Source organism: Talpa europaea (assembly GCF_964194135.1).
Source record: "Talpa europaea genome assembly, chromosome: 13".
NCBI lineage: Eukaryota > Metazoa > Chordata > Mammalia > Eulipotyphla > Talpidae > Talpa > Talpa europaea.
In genome coordinates this window covers 59,057,554-59,074,297 of record NC_140080.1, presented here as the reverse complement: position 1 = coordinate 59,074,297, position 16,744 = coordinate 59,057,554, and the positions used below count along the sequence as shown (strand labels likewise).

The 16,744-nt window shown below is 35.0% G+C and overlaps 1 protein-coding gene and 1 pseudogene across 3 annotated transcripts in view; one reads left to right on the top strand and one right to left on the bottom strand.

Annotated features, from left to right (window-relative positions):
• Positions 1–16,744, bottom strand: part of THOC1 (THO complex subunit 1) — a gene marked incomplete at its 5' end in the record, with an annotated part of 33,577 nt that overhangs the window by 12,462 nt on the left and 4,371 nt on the right. For both annotated transcript variants that reach the window (XM_084252530.1, XM_084252529.1), the window contains 7 exons: positions 3,697–3,828; positions 4,903–5,011; positions 8,788–8,861; positions 12,073–12,155; positions 12,897–12,992; positions 13,546–13,594; positions 14,034–14,152. In XM_084252530.1, the coding sequence (XP_084108656.1) occupies positions 3,697–3,828; positions 4,903–5,011; positions 8,788–8,861; positions 12,073–12,155; positions 12,897–12,992; positions 13,546–13,594; positions 14,034–14,152 (662 nt within the window). The remainder of the gene's footprint in view (positions 1–3,696; positions 3,829–4,902; positions 5,012–8,787; positions 8,862–12,072; positions 12,156–12,896; positions 12,993–13,545; positions 13,595–14,033; positions 14,153–16,744) is intronic.
• LOC311182841 (ran-specific GTPase-activating protein-like) lies at positions 9,888–10,528 on the top strand (annotated as a pseudogene). Its single transcript has one exon. The product of its transcript is annotated as a ran-specific GTPase-activating protein-like (transcript).

Here is a 16,744-nt window from a genome sequence, read left to right as displayed (position 1 = left end):
AGACCTACAGTGGCGAGGCAATGTTTAAGAACTCTTCATCTATCCTGAGCTTTAAGTCCCCTTTATTGCATTTATCTTTTATGTCAGAAGATAATTTTTCTTGACAGAAACAATGTATGGAAAACAAGAATCAACAAGATATTGAATCAGAGGTGGAAAGGGACTTGTATGATTAGTCCAGCTATTTGCTTCACATTTTGCTTAGGAAAACCAGGCCTCAAAAAGTTAAAATTTTCTTTGAGGTTTAAAGCTAGTGTCAGGAATAAAACTAATACATTCAATTGTATTTTTCCCCAGAATACATATTCCCAAATTCTACTTTTTTGAGTTATTTTAAAAATTAAACCATTTACACTACACAGTAGATCAAAATTTCTGTCATTTTTTGAAAAAAGATTTTTTAATTTATTTATGCATAGAAGAACTGGCGTGTAGGCCAGAGGAACTGGGGGGTCAGAGGATTCAGAGACAGAGTAGGGAGCAGAACAGGTAGATCTACTGAAATGTACTGCTAAGGAAAGCAGCGGGTAAGACAGGAGAGGTCTGCTGTGCCATATGGGTTAGCTCCCTGGGCAGGGATCAAATTCAGGCAGTCTTGGTGGTAGTGCTGAGACAACCCCTAGGCCACCAAGGAGGCCCCCATAATTTTTGTTTTTTGAAAAAAGGTCTTTTACTGCACATCTTAGCTTAGTCCTCAAACTCCCTCTTATTATTTCAAATGAAAAGACTCACGTCATTTTTCAGTTATATTTATATGTCTGTATATTCCTGCAAAGTTAAAGGGTGAAATTTTCCCTTCCTATCACTTTAATACAAAGTAACTTAGAAATCTGTACTAAGCTGTCTTTACTACAGCACTATTTACAATAACCAAGTTATGGAAACAACTTAAGTGAGCAATGACAGATTAAATGGATAAACAAGACATGTGATATATACACAATGGACTACTACTCACCATTAAAAAAAAAAAGCAAAGGAACTGACAGAAACAAAACAAACCCTTGAAATCTGAGAGCAAAGCTGAGCCTACAAGAAGGGTAGTGTAGGAACAAAGATGGGGCTAGGGGCTCAATAGACTATGGCAGAGTATCTCTGCTGGTTTGGTGGTGGGCACAGTATTAGAAGATGTATCTGCAGAGGTATGGACTTATACCCTGAAACATATACAGTGCTGTAAATCAGTTATTTCAATAAACATAACTTAAAAGATAAATTTATAAAAATCTGTGCTAAGAAACAAAATATTAAGTGCATTCTTATCAATCAAAACCTTAAAAATCTTAAACTGTCAATGACAAATCAGCTGAGGTCAATTTATCCAGTTTTCAAATTATGATGTATTTTAAATGTTCAAAAATGCAGTTAAGTGATGCCACTTTCATGTCCCACAGTTACACAAGTTACAGTTTCATATCAAACTACATTTACACAGTTGCAGATCAAACCCTAACATTTTAGCTTATGCAACAGCTGTTAGGGAACTAAAATACTGCCATGACTGTTAAGCCCTATCTATAAATTTTTTTCTTCTCTCTCTATTATGGTAAACACCACCCATATTTAATGGGTATGATTCCTATGCGTGTGTTACACTATTACTGGATAGTAGCTGTCTGTAAATAATATATTGAGGTATTTTGCATGTTTTTAAGCTCTAATACACTTTATTCTGTAATAATCCATTTTCATGCAACACTGTGTTTTAAATTTATACAACTTAACTACACATGGATCTAGTTCAGGGGTTGGCAAATTTTTAGCAAATGATTTTAGGTTTTGTGGATCATATAATCTCCATCACAACTACTTATTTCTGCCATCACAATGAAGAAGCATCCACAGATAAGACATAAATAAAGGTAGAGAGCTCCAATAAAGCTTATCTATAAAAACAGGGCAAGTCAGACTGCTGTCTCTCCTCTAGTTCACCTAGTCTCAGTGCATGACTAATCACAAAATATTTTCCAAGTACAAATTAAAACCCTGATGGAGGCTTAGAGTAGAAAATTTAGGACGGAGGCTTCACAAGACCAGCAACTGGAGGTGGAGGTAGAAATGATTAACCTAGTCATTAAACCAGCAAAAACATAAAGGAAAAACCCATGGGCAAGGGAAATCCTCCAGACTGCTTTAAAAATAGAGTTTTCCAGTCTACAAAGGACTGAATTGCCACAAAAGAACAAACTTTCAGAACAATTCCTGCCCTGGCGAAAGGCAGTTTTTATCACAAGACTATGTCTTGGGATATGTGTCTATGCAGCATCTCTTTTTAAAAAAAAATTATTTTACTTATTTATGCATGTAAGAGCTGGGGTGCAGGCCAGAAGTGTGGAGGGTGAGAGGATTAACCAGAGTCAGAGTGGGCAGCAGAACAGGAAGATCCACTGAAATACACTGCTGTGGGGAGCAATGGGTGAGACAGGAGAGGTCTGCTGCACCATGAAGTTAGCGCCCTGGCTGGAGCTCGAGCTAGTGCTACAGTGGCTGTGGACAGCTTCACAGTGCTGAGACTTAACCCCTTGCACCACCAGGGAGGCCCCCATGCAGCATCTCTTTTTAAAATCTTTTTTATTGGTAACTAATCATATTTATTGTTATTTTTTTAATTTATAATTTTTTTTTTAAAGATTTATTCATACAAGCACGGGTATAGTCAGAAGCGTGGGAGGGTGAGAGAATTCACCAGAGCCAGAGCGGGGAACAGAACAGGCAGAAGGACTGAAATACACTGCTGAGGGGAGCAGCGGGCAGCAGGAGAGATCTGCACGCCATGTGGGACCCTCGCTGGCAGCCGGGGATTGACCCGGCGCTGCAGAGGCTGCGGGCAGCCTCGCAGCCCAGCGCTCAACCACTTCGCCACCAGGGGAGGCCCTTATAATTTTTTATTAAAAATTTTTTTTCACATCATTGTAGTCCCCATATTTCTCCCACCTTCATATCACACCCTGTGAACCATCACCACATTCCTTTCTATTCTTCCCTCCCTTGTTTTGAACTCTCTCCCTCTTTTGTTTGCTGTGTGCTACGGTTCTATGGTCCAGCCTGCAAGTTTTGACTTTTTCTTGATCTTTGGTTTTTCTATATTCTACACATAAGTGACACCACCTCGTATTTATCTTTTTCCTTCTGACTTATTTCGGGTAGCATAATCCCTTCCAGCTCCATCCACGTTGTATGTGGCATCTTTTTAAACCAATCTTTTCCTTTGAAAAGCAGCACCACCAGCAGCAGTTCTCTGCCCACCTCTGTCTATGCAGGTGCCTCTTTTTCCTTCCTCCTCTTCCTAATAAACCTGTCCTTTTAAAATGTGTCCTTTGCCTCTCTGAGTTTATCCCATGTCTCTTAGTAAACTCATTGTGTGCCCCTGAAAGAAGAACTGTCAACTTTTCTCAGAGGTAACCCAAGGACCCCTCTGCTCACAGAACCCCAACATCTCCTCAAATCCCATCAATCCTGTAGTTCAAAATATATACACCAGAAAGTAATTAAAAATAAGTTGACAAAATAGATTTAATGCAGAACAACCTTGGAAATCAAATTAGTCTTACTTGTATGAAGAAATGGAATTTTCCAACTAATATTTATCATCTTTAACCAAAAAAACCCACATCTAATAAACTTTACTTTGAAAGGATATCAGCTAAAGAGAAAAAAGAACCATTGCTTATTATGTTTAGCAAAAAAGATTTATACCTTTTCACTTGTTAAAAATTTTGCAAAATATACATGCTCTCCTCCTGTTTTTAACTCTTCCATCTTTTTCCTTGAAGCCTGAGTATCATCTAGTTTATAACTCTTAAAAACAGCTAGAACTTCTTCAGAATACTGCAAAGTAAAAACATGAATTAGTTTTATTTGGCATTATTGCCCAAAATGTTTATAGATTTTTCCTCTAAACATACTCTAAAGCACATTAAGTAAGAGAAATTAGGATAGCAAAATAGGAGTGAACTATTTTGTATAAGATTACTGTAGGAAGAAACTGTTCCTGAAGAAATGGGATTTTTGATGCAGTTTGTGTAGAGAGCTAACAGAGAGAGGAATACCTTAAGAGTGTACAGAAATTTACTAGTGAAATTTGAAGAAATGCCTAAGCATTTCATTTGCTAGACAGCTGCAAATAAATAAAACAATGAGGTCAAATTCTATCCAGTTGAGCAGCAATTCAAGATGATTAGTCACATACTCTGAATTTGGATGGTAGCCTCTCAAAAGATATCACGTACATAATAAAAACTAAAAAATAACATAGAACACACCACGCTGCTTTTAAGAGCTATCTATTAACTTGGCGTTTTGGAAGACAATGAAACAGGACAGCTGATCTTTGAGTAGCCAAGAAAAAAATAAATACAAAAAATGTTTGTATAACTGGGGTTGGCAAACTTTTTCTGTAAAGGGTCAGATAGTATGAATTTTAGGCTATATGGCTCAGATGGTCTCGGCCTGCCATTATAGCACAAAAAGAGCACAGACATATGTAGATGAATGGACATAGTTGTGTGCCAATATAACACTGTTTACAAAAGCAGGCAGCAGGCTAGATTTGGTCCAAGGCTGTAGTTTGCGCACCCTTATTCTAGCACAAAAGCTGAAATAATTTTGGACAAAGTAAAAATGCATTCTTCAAAAATCTGTTAATTCATGTTAGCAATACCTACCATATAAAAAACAAGCAAAACCCAAAGCTGTAATTACCAACTTTGAAGTCCCCAAGTCATTTATAAACTATTCCACAAAACCAGTTGTATTTATAATTTAGCTCCTATATAATGCAAAATGGATACAAATGTAAGAAGTAGAATTATATAATGATAAGTATGCTTGATAAGAGTCAAATTTTAGCTCTGCCATTATCAGTAAATATTATGATTTTGGTAAATTTGACTTTTTTCTTACCTTAAGAAATGTCTTCCATGAAATCTTCTCATAGCATTGCACCGGGTTCCTGAAGTAATCCTGAAGTGACCAGAATTTTCTATATAGGTTGTAATCAATAGGAATGGAGCTAATAAAATAAATGTTATATGAATTAAATTATTTAAGTTCTTTAAAGAATATCTAAGTATTCCTAACTTTTCTTGGTTCAAAAACCCATCTAAGAAACTGATAAATGCTATGGCTTCTTTCCCCAGAAAAATGCACATTCATATTTAAATTTCTACAAAAAATTTCAAGGGACTCATAGACTAAACAGACTTTATCTCCAGTGGTGGAACCATTAAATTTTGGCTGGACACATGATTATTCAGAATTAAATACTATGTTTCCGACCTGTCTTGCAGTTAAATGTGACCATGTTTTACCCATTTTTCTCTTTTTTGCTCTTAGAATGCAGATATGATAAAGGACAATCTTGGACTATTGGAAAAAGAACAAATAGGAACAGCTGGTGGGACAAGATGTTGTTACAGAGACATCTAGATAAAAGGGAGTGGTATCATGTTCTCTGCCCCACTTAATGACGGGCAGAGCTGAGTGCCCAGGTGAAGTTAGGTAACGCAGGTGGGCTCAGAAAAAGAAAGAGTTCTTATTCCTGTGGCCTGACATGTGGAGAAGAGACATGTAGATACATTTGGAAGAGACATGTAGATAAGAGACATATGGAGAGGCTGACAATGACACCATTTTCTTGATGTGGTATCTCTGTCACCTCAGCTTTCTGTAACTGGCTCAGAAGCCCTTTCCTACAGTTTACTGTCAGAAGGTGCCTTAGACTTGTGGCAAGCTTTTAGGCTTCTGTGATCCCACTTTAGGCAGACCCTATTTTGGCTGGGCATTTGCCCAGAAGGGGATAGGTAATTTTGGGTGTTTTACTGGGAAACTAATATTCTTTCTCCTCCTCTTTCTCTATGTGAATAAGGAAAATAGTCACAGAGTTCATGTATTTGATTTTTCAAAAGAGATTTGAAACTGTGTTACCCAGATGATAAAGATTTTGAATTATGTGTTAAGTCAGATAAAGAATTTGGCAGGCTTAGCCAATTTTTGTAAAAGAATGCTAACTTTGCTAGAGCAACTGCTAATATTTGAAGTATGTAGATCCTTGCTTCAAACCAATAGCGATGAATACTGACAATTTTTAATAGACCAAAATCTATCTCCTACCAAAGTTGTATCAAGAATGAGCAGTATTCAAAAGAATCTAATGGTATGCTAACTCACTCTTTCTAAACTCTTCTCTAGCAACATACAACTCTAGAAACAGGAAAGCAGTTAACGGAGCAGTAAGCTCTACAGTGAAAGCAACTTCACTGTTTCCAACAATAAGATTCTAGGATTGGGTTTTCTATGGATCAAGTTAACAAAAGTAACAGAACATTTCCCAAAATGTGAAAGTAAACTGAAAAGAAGAATCCACCTACAATTTATTTATACCCATGACTATTTACATAATTTCACACATATATTTATTTTGAAATAAAATATATCTGAAGATTATATAAATAAGTTTATATGCAGACTATACACATAGAGTTACTTAGCACATAAATTATCTCTTGAAATATACCAGGAAAGCTTGTCTCTTCAAGAAAAAAATGGAAGGCTACCTCTAGTCATAAAATGAGAATTATGTAATTATTGTATGTCCTTTATTATCTCTGTTGCCATGAAACTCATGTCCAAGTTAATGCAGGATACCAACAAGAATCTTACTCCAAGTTGCTTTATCACCTCCTTCTTGTTAAGACTTAATTTCTTTCTTTCATATGTCTGAGATGTCTCATAGTATAAATTTTGAATATATTAATATATTACTGCTAAGAAACTTTAATGGCTGAGAACCTAATATAGTTTTAAAAAAACCCTCCCCTCTTGATGGTTCTATTACTCATCATTATCTGCTGTCCCTCTCTTTTTTCCTTCATGGCTAAAGTTGTTAAAAGTATTACCTACATTCGAGGTTATCACCTCAAATTTTTTCAACCCACTGCAGTTTGCTTTTCACCTTTACCACCCCACAGATTTTTTGAATTTTATCTTTATCCACATGAAGTAAATGTACTACTTATATATGCAAACAATAACAAGTTAGAGGTGATATCATATAAAATAGAGTCTACTGTAACTATTTTATATAAGATACTCTGTAAAATGACCTATTTTTTTAAACCTTGAGCTAATAATTTACAGAACTTCACACATGGGAATTATTATACAAACATTTTTACTCATATAGGTGAGCCAAATGTGAAATGGACTTTACATTGTACAATCATGACTAATGTATTCTTCTTTGTAAATTACAATGCTTGGGACAGTTTGGTGATGTAACTGGCCACAAAGTAATCCTTCATATAATTTCTTCCTCAAAGGAAAATAGTTAAGTGATTTTCTGCAGCCAAAACTGATTTAACATAACCAATGGGGCTGAATTGTTTACACAGGCTTACACACAGTCTAACTAGAAAAAACAGCATTGGCCAGAGTTTGTTATTGGGGCTCTGTTTACAACTCAGGTGACAAGTTAATTTTGGAGGATGAAACTTTTGCTCAGAACCCCAAACCCTACCTTATCCATAACACACATGAACTAATAGATCTCTTAAAAACAACAACAACAACAAAAAAAACAAAACTATAGCTAAAAAAAAAAAAAAAATAAATAAATAAAAAGCTACTGCACAATGAAGAGACAATTCTGAGTACCCTAGAACCAACAACTATGGTAATAAGGATAACTAGTAAATAAGTAATTCAATAGACCATTTCAGATCAGCATCTCATTAAATCCTCTCAAGAGTAGTAGGGAGAAGGTGGCATTACTACAATTTTAAATATGTTGAAACTAAGTTGCAGGGGATTTAAGTAGTTTACTCATGGTTATACAACTGGGAAATACCGAAATTATGTCTGAAACCGTACTATTTTCATAGTTCTTTGGGTTTATGTTTTTGAATTTGAAATCTGGGATGCCAGAATATATCTCCCTATGCAGATATAGGAAACACTTATTGGTCTTCTAGAAATTCTTATTAAAAAAAAAATTATTTACTTTGTAGAAGAACTGGGGTGTAGACTAGAAGTATGGGGGGGTGAGAAGATTCACCAGAGACAGAATGGGGAGCAGCACAGGTGGATTTACTTAAATACACTGCTGAGGTGAGCAGCGGGAGAGACAGGAGAGCTCTGCTGTGCCACAAGTGAGTTAGCTCCCTGGCTCAGGCCTTGGCAGTGATAGCAGTGAGACTTAAACCCTACGTCTCCAGAGAGGCCTCTTCCAGAAATTCTTTCAATGAAAATAATGATAACTTGTCTTCTCAAACACCTACAAGACAGCTAGTGGAAGTTTTCTTTCATATCTTCCCTTTTCTCCTCCTCATTGCTCCAGTCAGCATTAGAAAGAAATTATTCAGAAAGCAAGCACAGGGTTAAATATGATGAGCTAGGAAACGAATAGGAGAGTGCGAAAGAGTACATTTCTTTCTTATGTCTCCTACACTGATTTAAAAAAAAAAAAAATCAACCTAGTACCTAGAGGCACTGGATCCACAAAGTTAAATGGAAAGAGAAGGAGAGAAGCACCTAGGTTACCTGGTGCTTGGTTTTTCAAATGTTAGGAGAGTTCATTAGATGATCAATGTATGTAAACACAGTAAACAATGATCTGTCTGCATATAATTTAGAAACAAACTGATTTAGGATTTATAATTTTAAGTAATATAGATGAAAAGTTACAAATAAATCTATAGGCATGATTTTCTTCCTTCTTGCCAACAACCTCACTCTAGTATTAAACTATTATCATTATAAAACAAGAAATTTGAACTTCTAGAAACTTACCAAGTTGTTGGTGCTTCGTCATCTCCCATTTCACCTTCTTCTACATCCATTCCTTCTTCTCTATCCTCAGTGTGCTAAGTTTGAAAAACATGTAGTTTGTCATGAAGCAGTTATTAGACAGAAGGAGGTAAATGCTGGAATTTACCTTCACTAATGGGTCACATTAGTGAAGTCTAGTCACAGTAACTATCTAGGCCTATAGTTAATCTTTAAGGCAATGGGAATCTAATTTTATGTTGACATTGATCTGAGAACTCAAGAGTGGTGACAATGACTTAAGTTATCATGAAGACATAGTGGAAAATTTTAAACCAGGATTTCTCCAAACATGTTCAGTACATTCTTTCTGCGTAGAAAGGGTCTATGGCTAAATACATTTTGGACAGTAACTTTTTAGAGAATTAAGAAGATCATTAATAATGTAGTTCCCTTTCATCTATGGGGGTATGTTAAAGAACCCCAGTGGATGCTTAAAACCGCTAACACCGAACCCTATATATACTATGTTTTTTCTATACACAAATACTTATGACAAAATTCAATTTATAAATTAGGTACAGTAAGAAATTAAAAACAAAAGTTAAAAAACTGTAAAAAAAAGTTGTGTCTGTGGTCTTTCAAAGTATCTTACTGTATGTTTATTTTTATATAAAAAATATTTCACATGAAGTATGAAAAAGTCAATTATGTTCAGTTGACTGAAAATACAGATAAAGTTTGTATACAATTAAATAATGTATATTAAGGACTCTAAGAACTATAGTAAGTACATAACTCTTAAAATGAATTTAAGTAGTTATTGTCTCCAATTTTAATCTGACTGTGGAAATCCTCCACCCCAACACAGAACACTTATTATCTGGGAACACTTTATTTTTGATTGGAAACTTGTGGATATGCTCAGTTTCTAGCTCTATATTGAAAAATTCAAAATAAGAAGTTTACATGAAATAGCCAAGAAGTACTAAAATATACATGAAAGTGTAAGACCAGATTTTGAAAAATCTTTGGGCAGCATTATTTCCAAATTGATTGCTGATATTTTAAGGGATAAACTACAAAAACATAGTTTGACTGGCTAGAGGTGGGGGGAAGGAACTATGAGCCCTGAGGGCCTGAGTTGCTGCTGCTATACCCCATTAGCACCAGGCCAGGACACCCAAGAGGATAATAACAACTCCACCAAGAATGCAGAGGAGTCCAACCATGACCCCTCCCCCCCCAATGTAAGCCTACAGTTTCTCTTCCTGAGCAAGAACTTAAAACACTGGAGGAAGATGAAGATAAGCTTTTTAAAATGTGGGCAAAACTATTCAGATTTGCATAAGAGCACAATCTCCCAGAACGGAAGGAAGCAGGCACTGGCAGCACCAAGCTCCTGAAGCATGAGGTGAAATGGCCATCCCCCTGGTCATAAAGAGGATGAAGACTCTAAAGATAAGCATCAACCATAATATAACACTAATGATGGAACTGAAGCAGATGTAGTCAGTAACCATACAGACTTTCCTGATGAGTGCCCTAATAAGCCCAAACTGCTGTAGTAAGCTTCCTAAATGCGGAAAATGCATAGAAATTCAAAACAAAGTTCTAAGAATGTATGAAAGAGATCAAAGAGAGAGAAAAGAAAGGATAAGGCAGAAATGATAATGCCATGAATGTGGCAGAAAATCTGGAAGCTCTTTCAGTAGAGAGCAAGCAGTCAGAAGATGACGAGACAAAGGAGAAAGCTGAGGAATAGCAGTCTTCCATTGCTTTCTTTTCCTTCTTTTAAAAAATATTTTCCCTGCCCCTCCCACATATAGTTTGTTTTTGTTGTTTTGTTTTTACAAGGGACTTCATATAAAGAAATTAATTCTGACATTAGAAAAGTCTGATTAATCAAGCAAGGTATCAGTTACATCTAGTAATTAATATCTTAAATTTTATAACTTGTTCCTAGATAAAGAGTATGTGCTGAATGTCTACAAATTTGGCATCTAGGACTGCTTTCTGAATATATCATAAATAAATTAAAAAGAAGGCTGATTACAGCTGAAGTCCTTTTAAAAACCAGTGGGCAAAGATGGACTATGTGACAAGTGGTTCTGAGATAACTGCCTCACCATTTAGAAAAAATAAAATTATAACACAGAACAAATTCCAACATTCTTTCTGGGTAAAGGATTTTCAAGAAAAAATAAATTATAAAAGCACCAGAAGAAAGAAAACAAAGGGGATTATTATAATTTGGGGGAGTGGAAACCTTTAACATGACACAACATCAGAAACAGAAGACTAACAAATAACAATATTAAATCCAACTTTTAAAGTTCTATACAGCAAAAGTACCATCATGTTATGAGAACTATAAGGTAAGAAAAAAAGATGTCAGCACGATAAGCAGTAAATATTTTATATAAAGAGCTTTATATGCAAATGAGAAAGACATTTCAACAGTAGAATGAGCAAATGGCTTAAATGGGTAATTCTCTTTCTCACTGCTTCTAATAAGCATGAAAGAAAGATAAGTTCTAGTAAACATAAAGTTCCACCATTTAATTAATAACCAGGAAATGTAAAACAAAGATGACTTGCTTTTCAAGTACATATCAAGGAAAAATTAAGCAAAGATTTTTAAAATCCGATAACTCTTAGTGTTGGTGTGAGGCTGAGAAAATATAGGCATTATCTACCCATCTGCCACTGGCAGTAGTATAAATGGGTATATCATTTCTGAGAACTAACTGGGAAATAATTATCCCAAATTGATAAAGGCATATTATTCTGACATAGCAGAATTTATCCTGTGGATACACATGTACAATTTAGGACAATATACACAATACAATCCACTGTAACACTGCTAACAAAATGCCAACTAATGGGATTCTGATATATCAATTTACAGACTTATGAAGAACCATTAAAACACTGAGAAAGATTTGAATGTATTGAGTGCATCCAATCTATACTATTAAAGAGGAAAGTGAGTTTCAGAATAGTATGTATTACATGATCTCATTTTAGGGAAAATAACTACACACACATACATACAAAGTACTGGTAGTATCAATGGAAAATGCTAAGAATGGTTCTTTGAATTCTTGGATTATGGAATAATTGTACTTTGTATTTTAAATATTTCTATTTTGGTTTTTTTTTTTTTTTACACAGAATACATATTATTTCTATAAACTGGAAATAAAGATTTTAAAATTTTTGATGATTTAGAAGACCTATTCACATGAGTTATTCAACAACAAACTTATAAATATGTTGTGTTAGGCTAAATAAAAGTCTTACCTTCTGACCCAAGGTGCTTTCCTGCTCATTGGTATTGAAAACAGTGACATTTTCCAGATTAAATTGGCTCTGTAAGTTAAGACCTATTTAAAAAAAAATTTTTTTTTTCAAAGCAAACTCACCAAACACCTAAATTTGTTTAAGAATGTAACTTTGTGATTATATAACCAAAACGTATAAATTGGTAAGTCCTTTAGTAAGTAAAGATCAAATTAGAACACCAGTATTTCCCTCCAAATGTTTATTAGTCACAAAGAGGAAAAGAGTAACATTGTAGCAGAGAAATATGGTGACCAAGGAGAACACTTTAACTAAGTAAGCAATGATAACATAACCAGTAATAAAACATAACAACCTCACACCCAAATGATGCATTAAGAAGAACACATCACCTCTGAGTCTTCCCTAAAATCCATAACCTTAATCTAGTAAGGAAAAAAAACAAGAAAAACCTAAATTGATTCTACAAAACACCTGACTAGTACACTTCAAAATCATCCAGGTCATGAAATAAGCAAAGACTAAGGAACTATCATTGATTAGAGGAGATTAACGTGATATCAAAGCTAAATGCAATGTGGGATCTTGGATTGGATCTTTAACAGAAGCAGTGCTAAAGTTGATAAAATCTGTAGTTTAACAGTCCTGTACCAATGTTGATTTCTGTGTGACTCAACTACACATTATTAATAAGCTTTGAACTTAAAGACTTTATTTAATACCTGTATTATATACTAAGACCGATATTACTATTGACCAATAAAAGAAAATAAATAACTGAAGATGATCTTCCAAAGCATTTTATTTAATGTATAAAAGCTTACCTGATTTCTCAGATAAAGGGAAAAGCCGAGCCAAAAAGAGTTGAATTCGTCCACAGAACACTGTATTCTGGGATTTTGATAACCTTCTTAGGAGATCTAACAATATACAAAAATGAAGGTTACATGGAAGAAATCCACGATACACACTTGTTATCCAGTTTGTCAAGAGTTATTTCATAAAGCAGTAGTTCTTAAAATGCATGTGTGAATTATTGTCACAAAAAAGCACTCGAAAATTAGGAATGAACAGGAATAGTTTAATTAAATGTGAATGATAAGTTTTAATAGAGATTGTTACTTTAAAAAAAAAAGGTAACATTTTAAATTTTGTCACTCGGGCCTCCCTGGTGGCACAAGGGGTTAAGACGCAACCTATGAAGCTATCCGCAGCCACTGCAGCACAAGTTCGATCCCGGGCCAGGGAGCTACCCACATGGAGCAGCAGACCTCTCCTGACTCACCCGCTGCTCCCCTCAGCAGCGTATTTCAGTCACTCTGCCTGTTCTGCACTCCACTCTGTCTCTGATGAATCCTCTTACCACCCCCTCACCTCTGGCCTGTACCCCAGTTCTTGTATGCATAAATCAATAAATCTTTAAAAAAAAAATTGTTACTCATATTTAACTCAACAAATTGTTGAGTTACTTACCATTGCACATACGTAGTAAATAATTTTTCCCAGCAGAATAGAATGTATTCTGAAATTAAAACAGAAAATATTATTACTTTTCAGAAGTTGTTGCACATCCATCAACATTAAGTCACAGGAAATAAAATATTAAAGAGCATTAACATGTACTAAGAAATCTACCAGGTCACACTTTTTATTAAAAGCAAGTGACATTTTCAATGAAATAAAAATATTTTCAGATACCTAACAAATTTACTTAGTCAAATTATTACTTAGTCAAATTTTACACTTCAACTTTTTCTCTACATGACTCCTACATGATTCCCCCAAGAGAACAGAATATAAAATTCTCTCACAAGGACAAACTTTTGGGCAATCAGCAGAATTAGGAATTTAAGCCAACCTCCACCCCCCTCAAAAAAAAAAAAAAACCCAAACCAATTATCCTCAGAACTCTGGATACTTAGAAACATAATGTTAGTAGAGAAAGAAACCAAAGCACTTACTGATTTCCAAGTAGCAACATTTTTTTCCACAAAAGTGAATATTGTGTCACACAAATCCAAAGGAAGACAATCCAAAACATCTCCCAACAATACAAAAGGTGTAGATGCAGTACAAATACCTTCAAGCAGAGCACAAGCCAATTAAAAAGTTTAAAATGCTACTGAGTAAATAGTTCATGCAAAATAATTCTGAAGAACATCTTAAGGGTACACTTTGTCAACCCTAACAAGACTTTATGAGATAAGAAATGAAAGCAACCTAAAAGTCCCCAAAATGGGACATACTTAGTTTTGGTATGTACACTCAGTAATGATGATGATAAAATCATTCTTGGTAACACTTCTAGCGCATTTGTCAGGTATCCTGAGTGCTTTACATATACTAACATATAAATCTTTATATCCCTACGAAATAGATATTATCTTTAGCTTATAAAAGGGGAAAACTGAGACACAGAGACGTTAATTAACCTGCCCAAGGTCACAGAGCCAGAGAGTGGTAGAGCTGGGATATGAACCCAGGTAGTCTGGCTCCACAGTCCGTTTTCTTCACCACTAAGCTATTCAAAAGAATATAAAGCAGCCAATTAAAAACGATGGTTATGACGGCTATAAATTGGAAAATGCTTATGATATGTTAAGTGAAAAAGGCAGGATTCAAAATTGCATATATATTATGGTTATAACAATAATTTTTTGAGACTGATTTTATACCAAAATGAATGGTAGTTTTTCAAACCCTTTCTCTAGTTTCCAAATGTTCTATAATGTTGCCAAATTATCTTTTTTTTTTTTTTTATAGAGGCATGTTTTCTTTCTTTCTTTATTTGTTTGTTTGTTTGTTTTGTTTATACATGCACTGGGTACAGTCAGAAGCGCGGGAGGGTGAGAGAATTCACCAGAGCCAGAGCGGGGAGCAGAGCAGGCAGAAGGACCGAAGTACACTGCTGAGGGGAGCAGCGGGCGGCAGGAGAGGTCTGCGCGCCATGTGGGACCCTCCTCCGGTGGCCGGGGAGCAGCCGGGGATCGAACCGGCGCTGCAGAGGCTGCGGGCAGCTTCGCAACCCAGCGCTCAACCGCTGCGCCACCGGGGAGGCCCGCCAAATTATCTTTGTGATTTGAAAAGATCAGCTTCAAAAGAGATAATAAAAAGATGTGATACTGATTTCAACTAATATTAAACATTTAAATAACAGTATTATTCAGGGGAATGAAAGATAAAAAGTTATTTTGAAATTATGTTATAAAAGTAAAGCGATAAATTAAGGATTTTTTTTAAAGTCATGCATGCTAACTAAAACTTAAGTGTTTAAGTTGTCACTTAAGCACTGTACATAAAATCTAAGAGGCACTAGAAGCCAAAAACACTGTATTAATAAAGTACGTTCAGAAAAAGGAAGTAGTATTTCCAGTTCTACTCTGCACTGGTAGGATCACATCTGGATTGTGATGTGAGGGATACTGCCCAGAACCAGTATGTGGATAAGGCAGCAGATTTCAACTCAATTCTAGGGAAACTCAAAGAACAGATCTATCTAATAGAAATCAAGCAGTGAGTTCCATCAACTGGCATCAGAACATTACAGAGAAGTAGGTTAGACCAGAGATGAGACTGGAGATAATAAAGTCCCTTACCACTTAGATTCTGTGATACCATATGCCCTGGACACCCAAGAGATTTGAGAGGCATACTCCCTGCCCTTAGTTGCAGTATAGTTCAGTATAAGTTTATTCACATTTATTAATTACAGAACTTAAGAAAATCACCTAGCTTCTACTCCCAAGGATTTTAATTCAGTAAAAGTCTCCCTTCTCTCTTTTACATAGTAAATTCCTACTTCATCTTTTGGAGCATTGAGCAAATGTAAGCTCTTCTAAAAAACTTTCCTAATATCTCACCTATGCTTCTAAAGCACAATGCACATAAATCACAGCATTTATCAAAGCTTGTTTTTTTTTTTTTATGTAGGGTAGACATTCTTGTGTGTTTTAACCAGCATAGTGTCTGACACTGAATAGAAACTCAATAAATATCTGCAAAGTTAAATTTAACAAAATATTTATGGACAATTTAAAAACAAGTCACCTAAGCGATACAATAATAATCTCTCTCAAAAAAGAATTTTCCCCAATCAAATAAAAAAGCATATAAGCTTTTATTTTAAAGTTTAAGTTTGTAAGTTCTCATGTTTCTCAAGTAAATTAAAAGTTTTAAACATAGACTCTGCACAACTTCAAGTATTAAAAACATTACCAGTCTACAAGAGAAACATTTCAAGTTAATCAATGAACTAAGCATTTGCTGCAACCTGTTTCACAGAGACTGGGCACTACACCATGTTGTAGAACTCACTTAAGTTTTATTTATTAATGAATGAATGAATGAAAGAATGGGCATCTCACATAAAAGTTTAATATGTAAAGTGAGAATTTATGAACTATGCTGAAACACACAAAATATCTTGCTTCTACAGTGCTTCTACATAACACTATCATGTATGTTCCAGTTTTTTGTAGGAATAATTACTAGAATAATATGTTTTGTAGATTAAAAGGCACTTTTCAAATAAATTATGTGTGAATCAAATGAATATTTTAACCAATTGGTTAAGAGTATTGAATTATTTTTGCATTGCTTTCTGCAATTATTTAGTGTTAGGTACTGTGTGCTTAATTACGTGTCTTTTGAAAAAGACTCTTGGAAATATCCT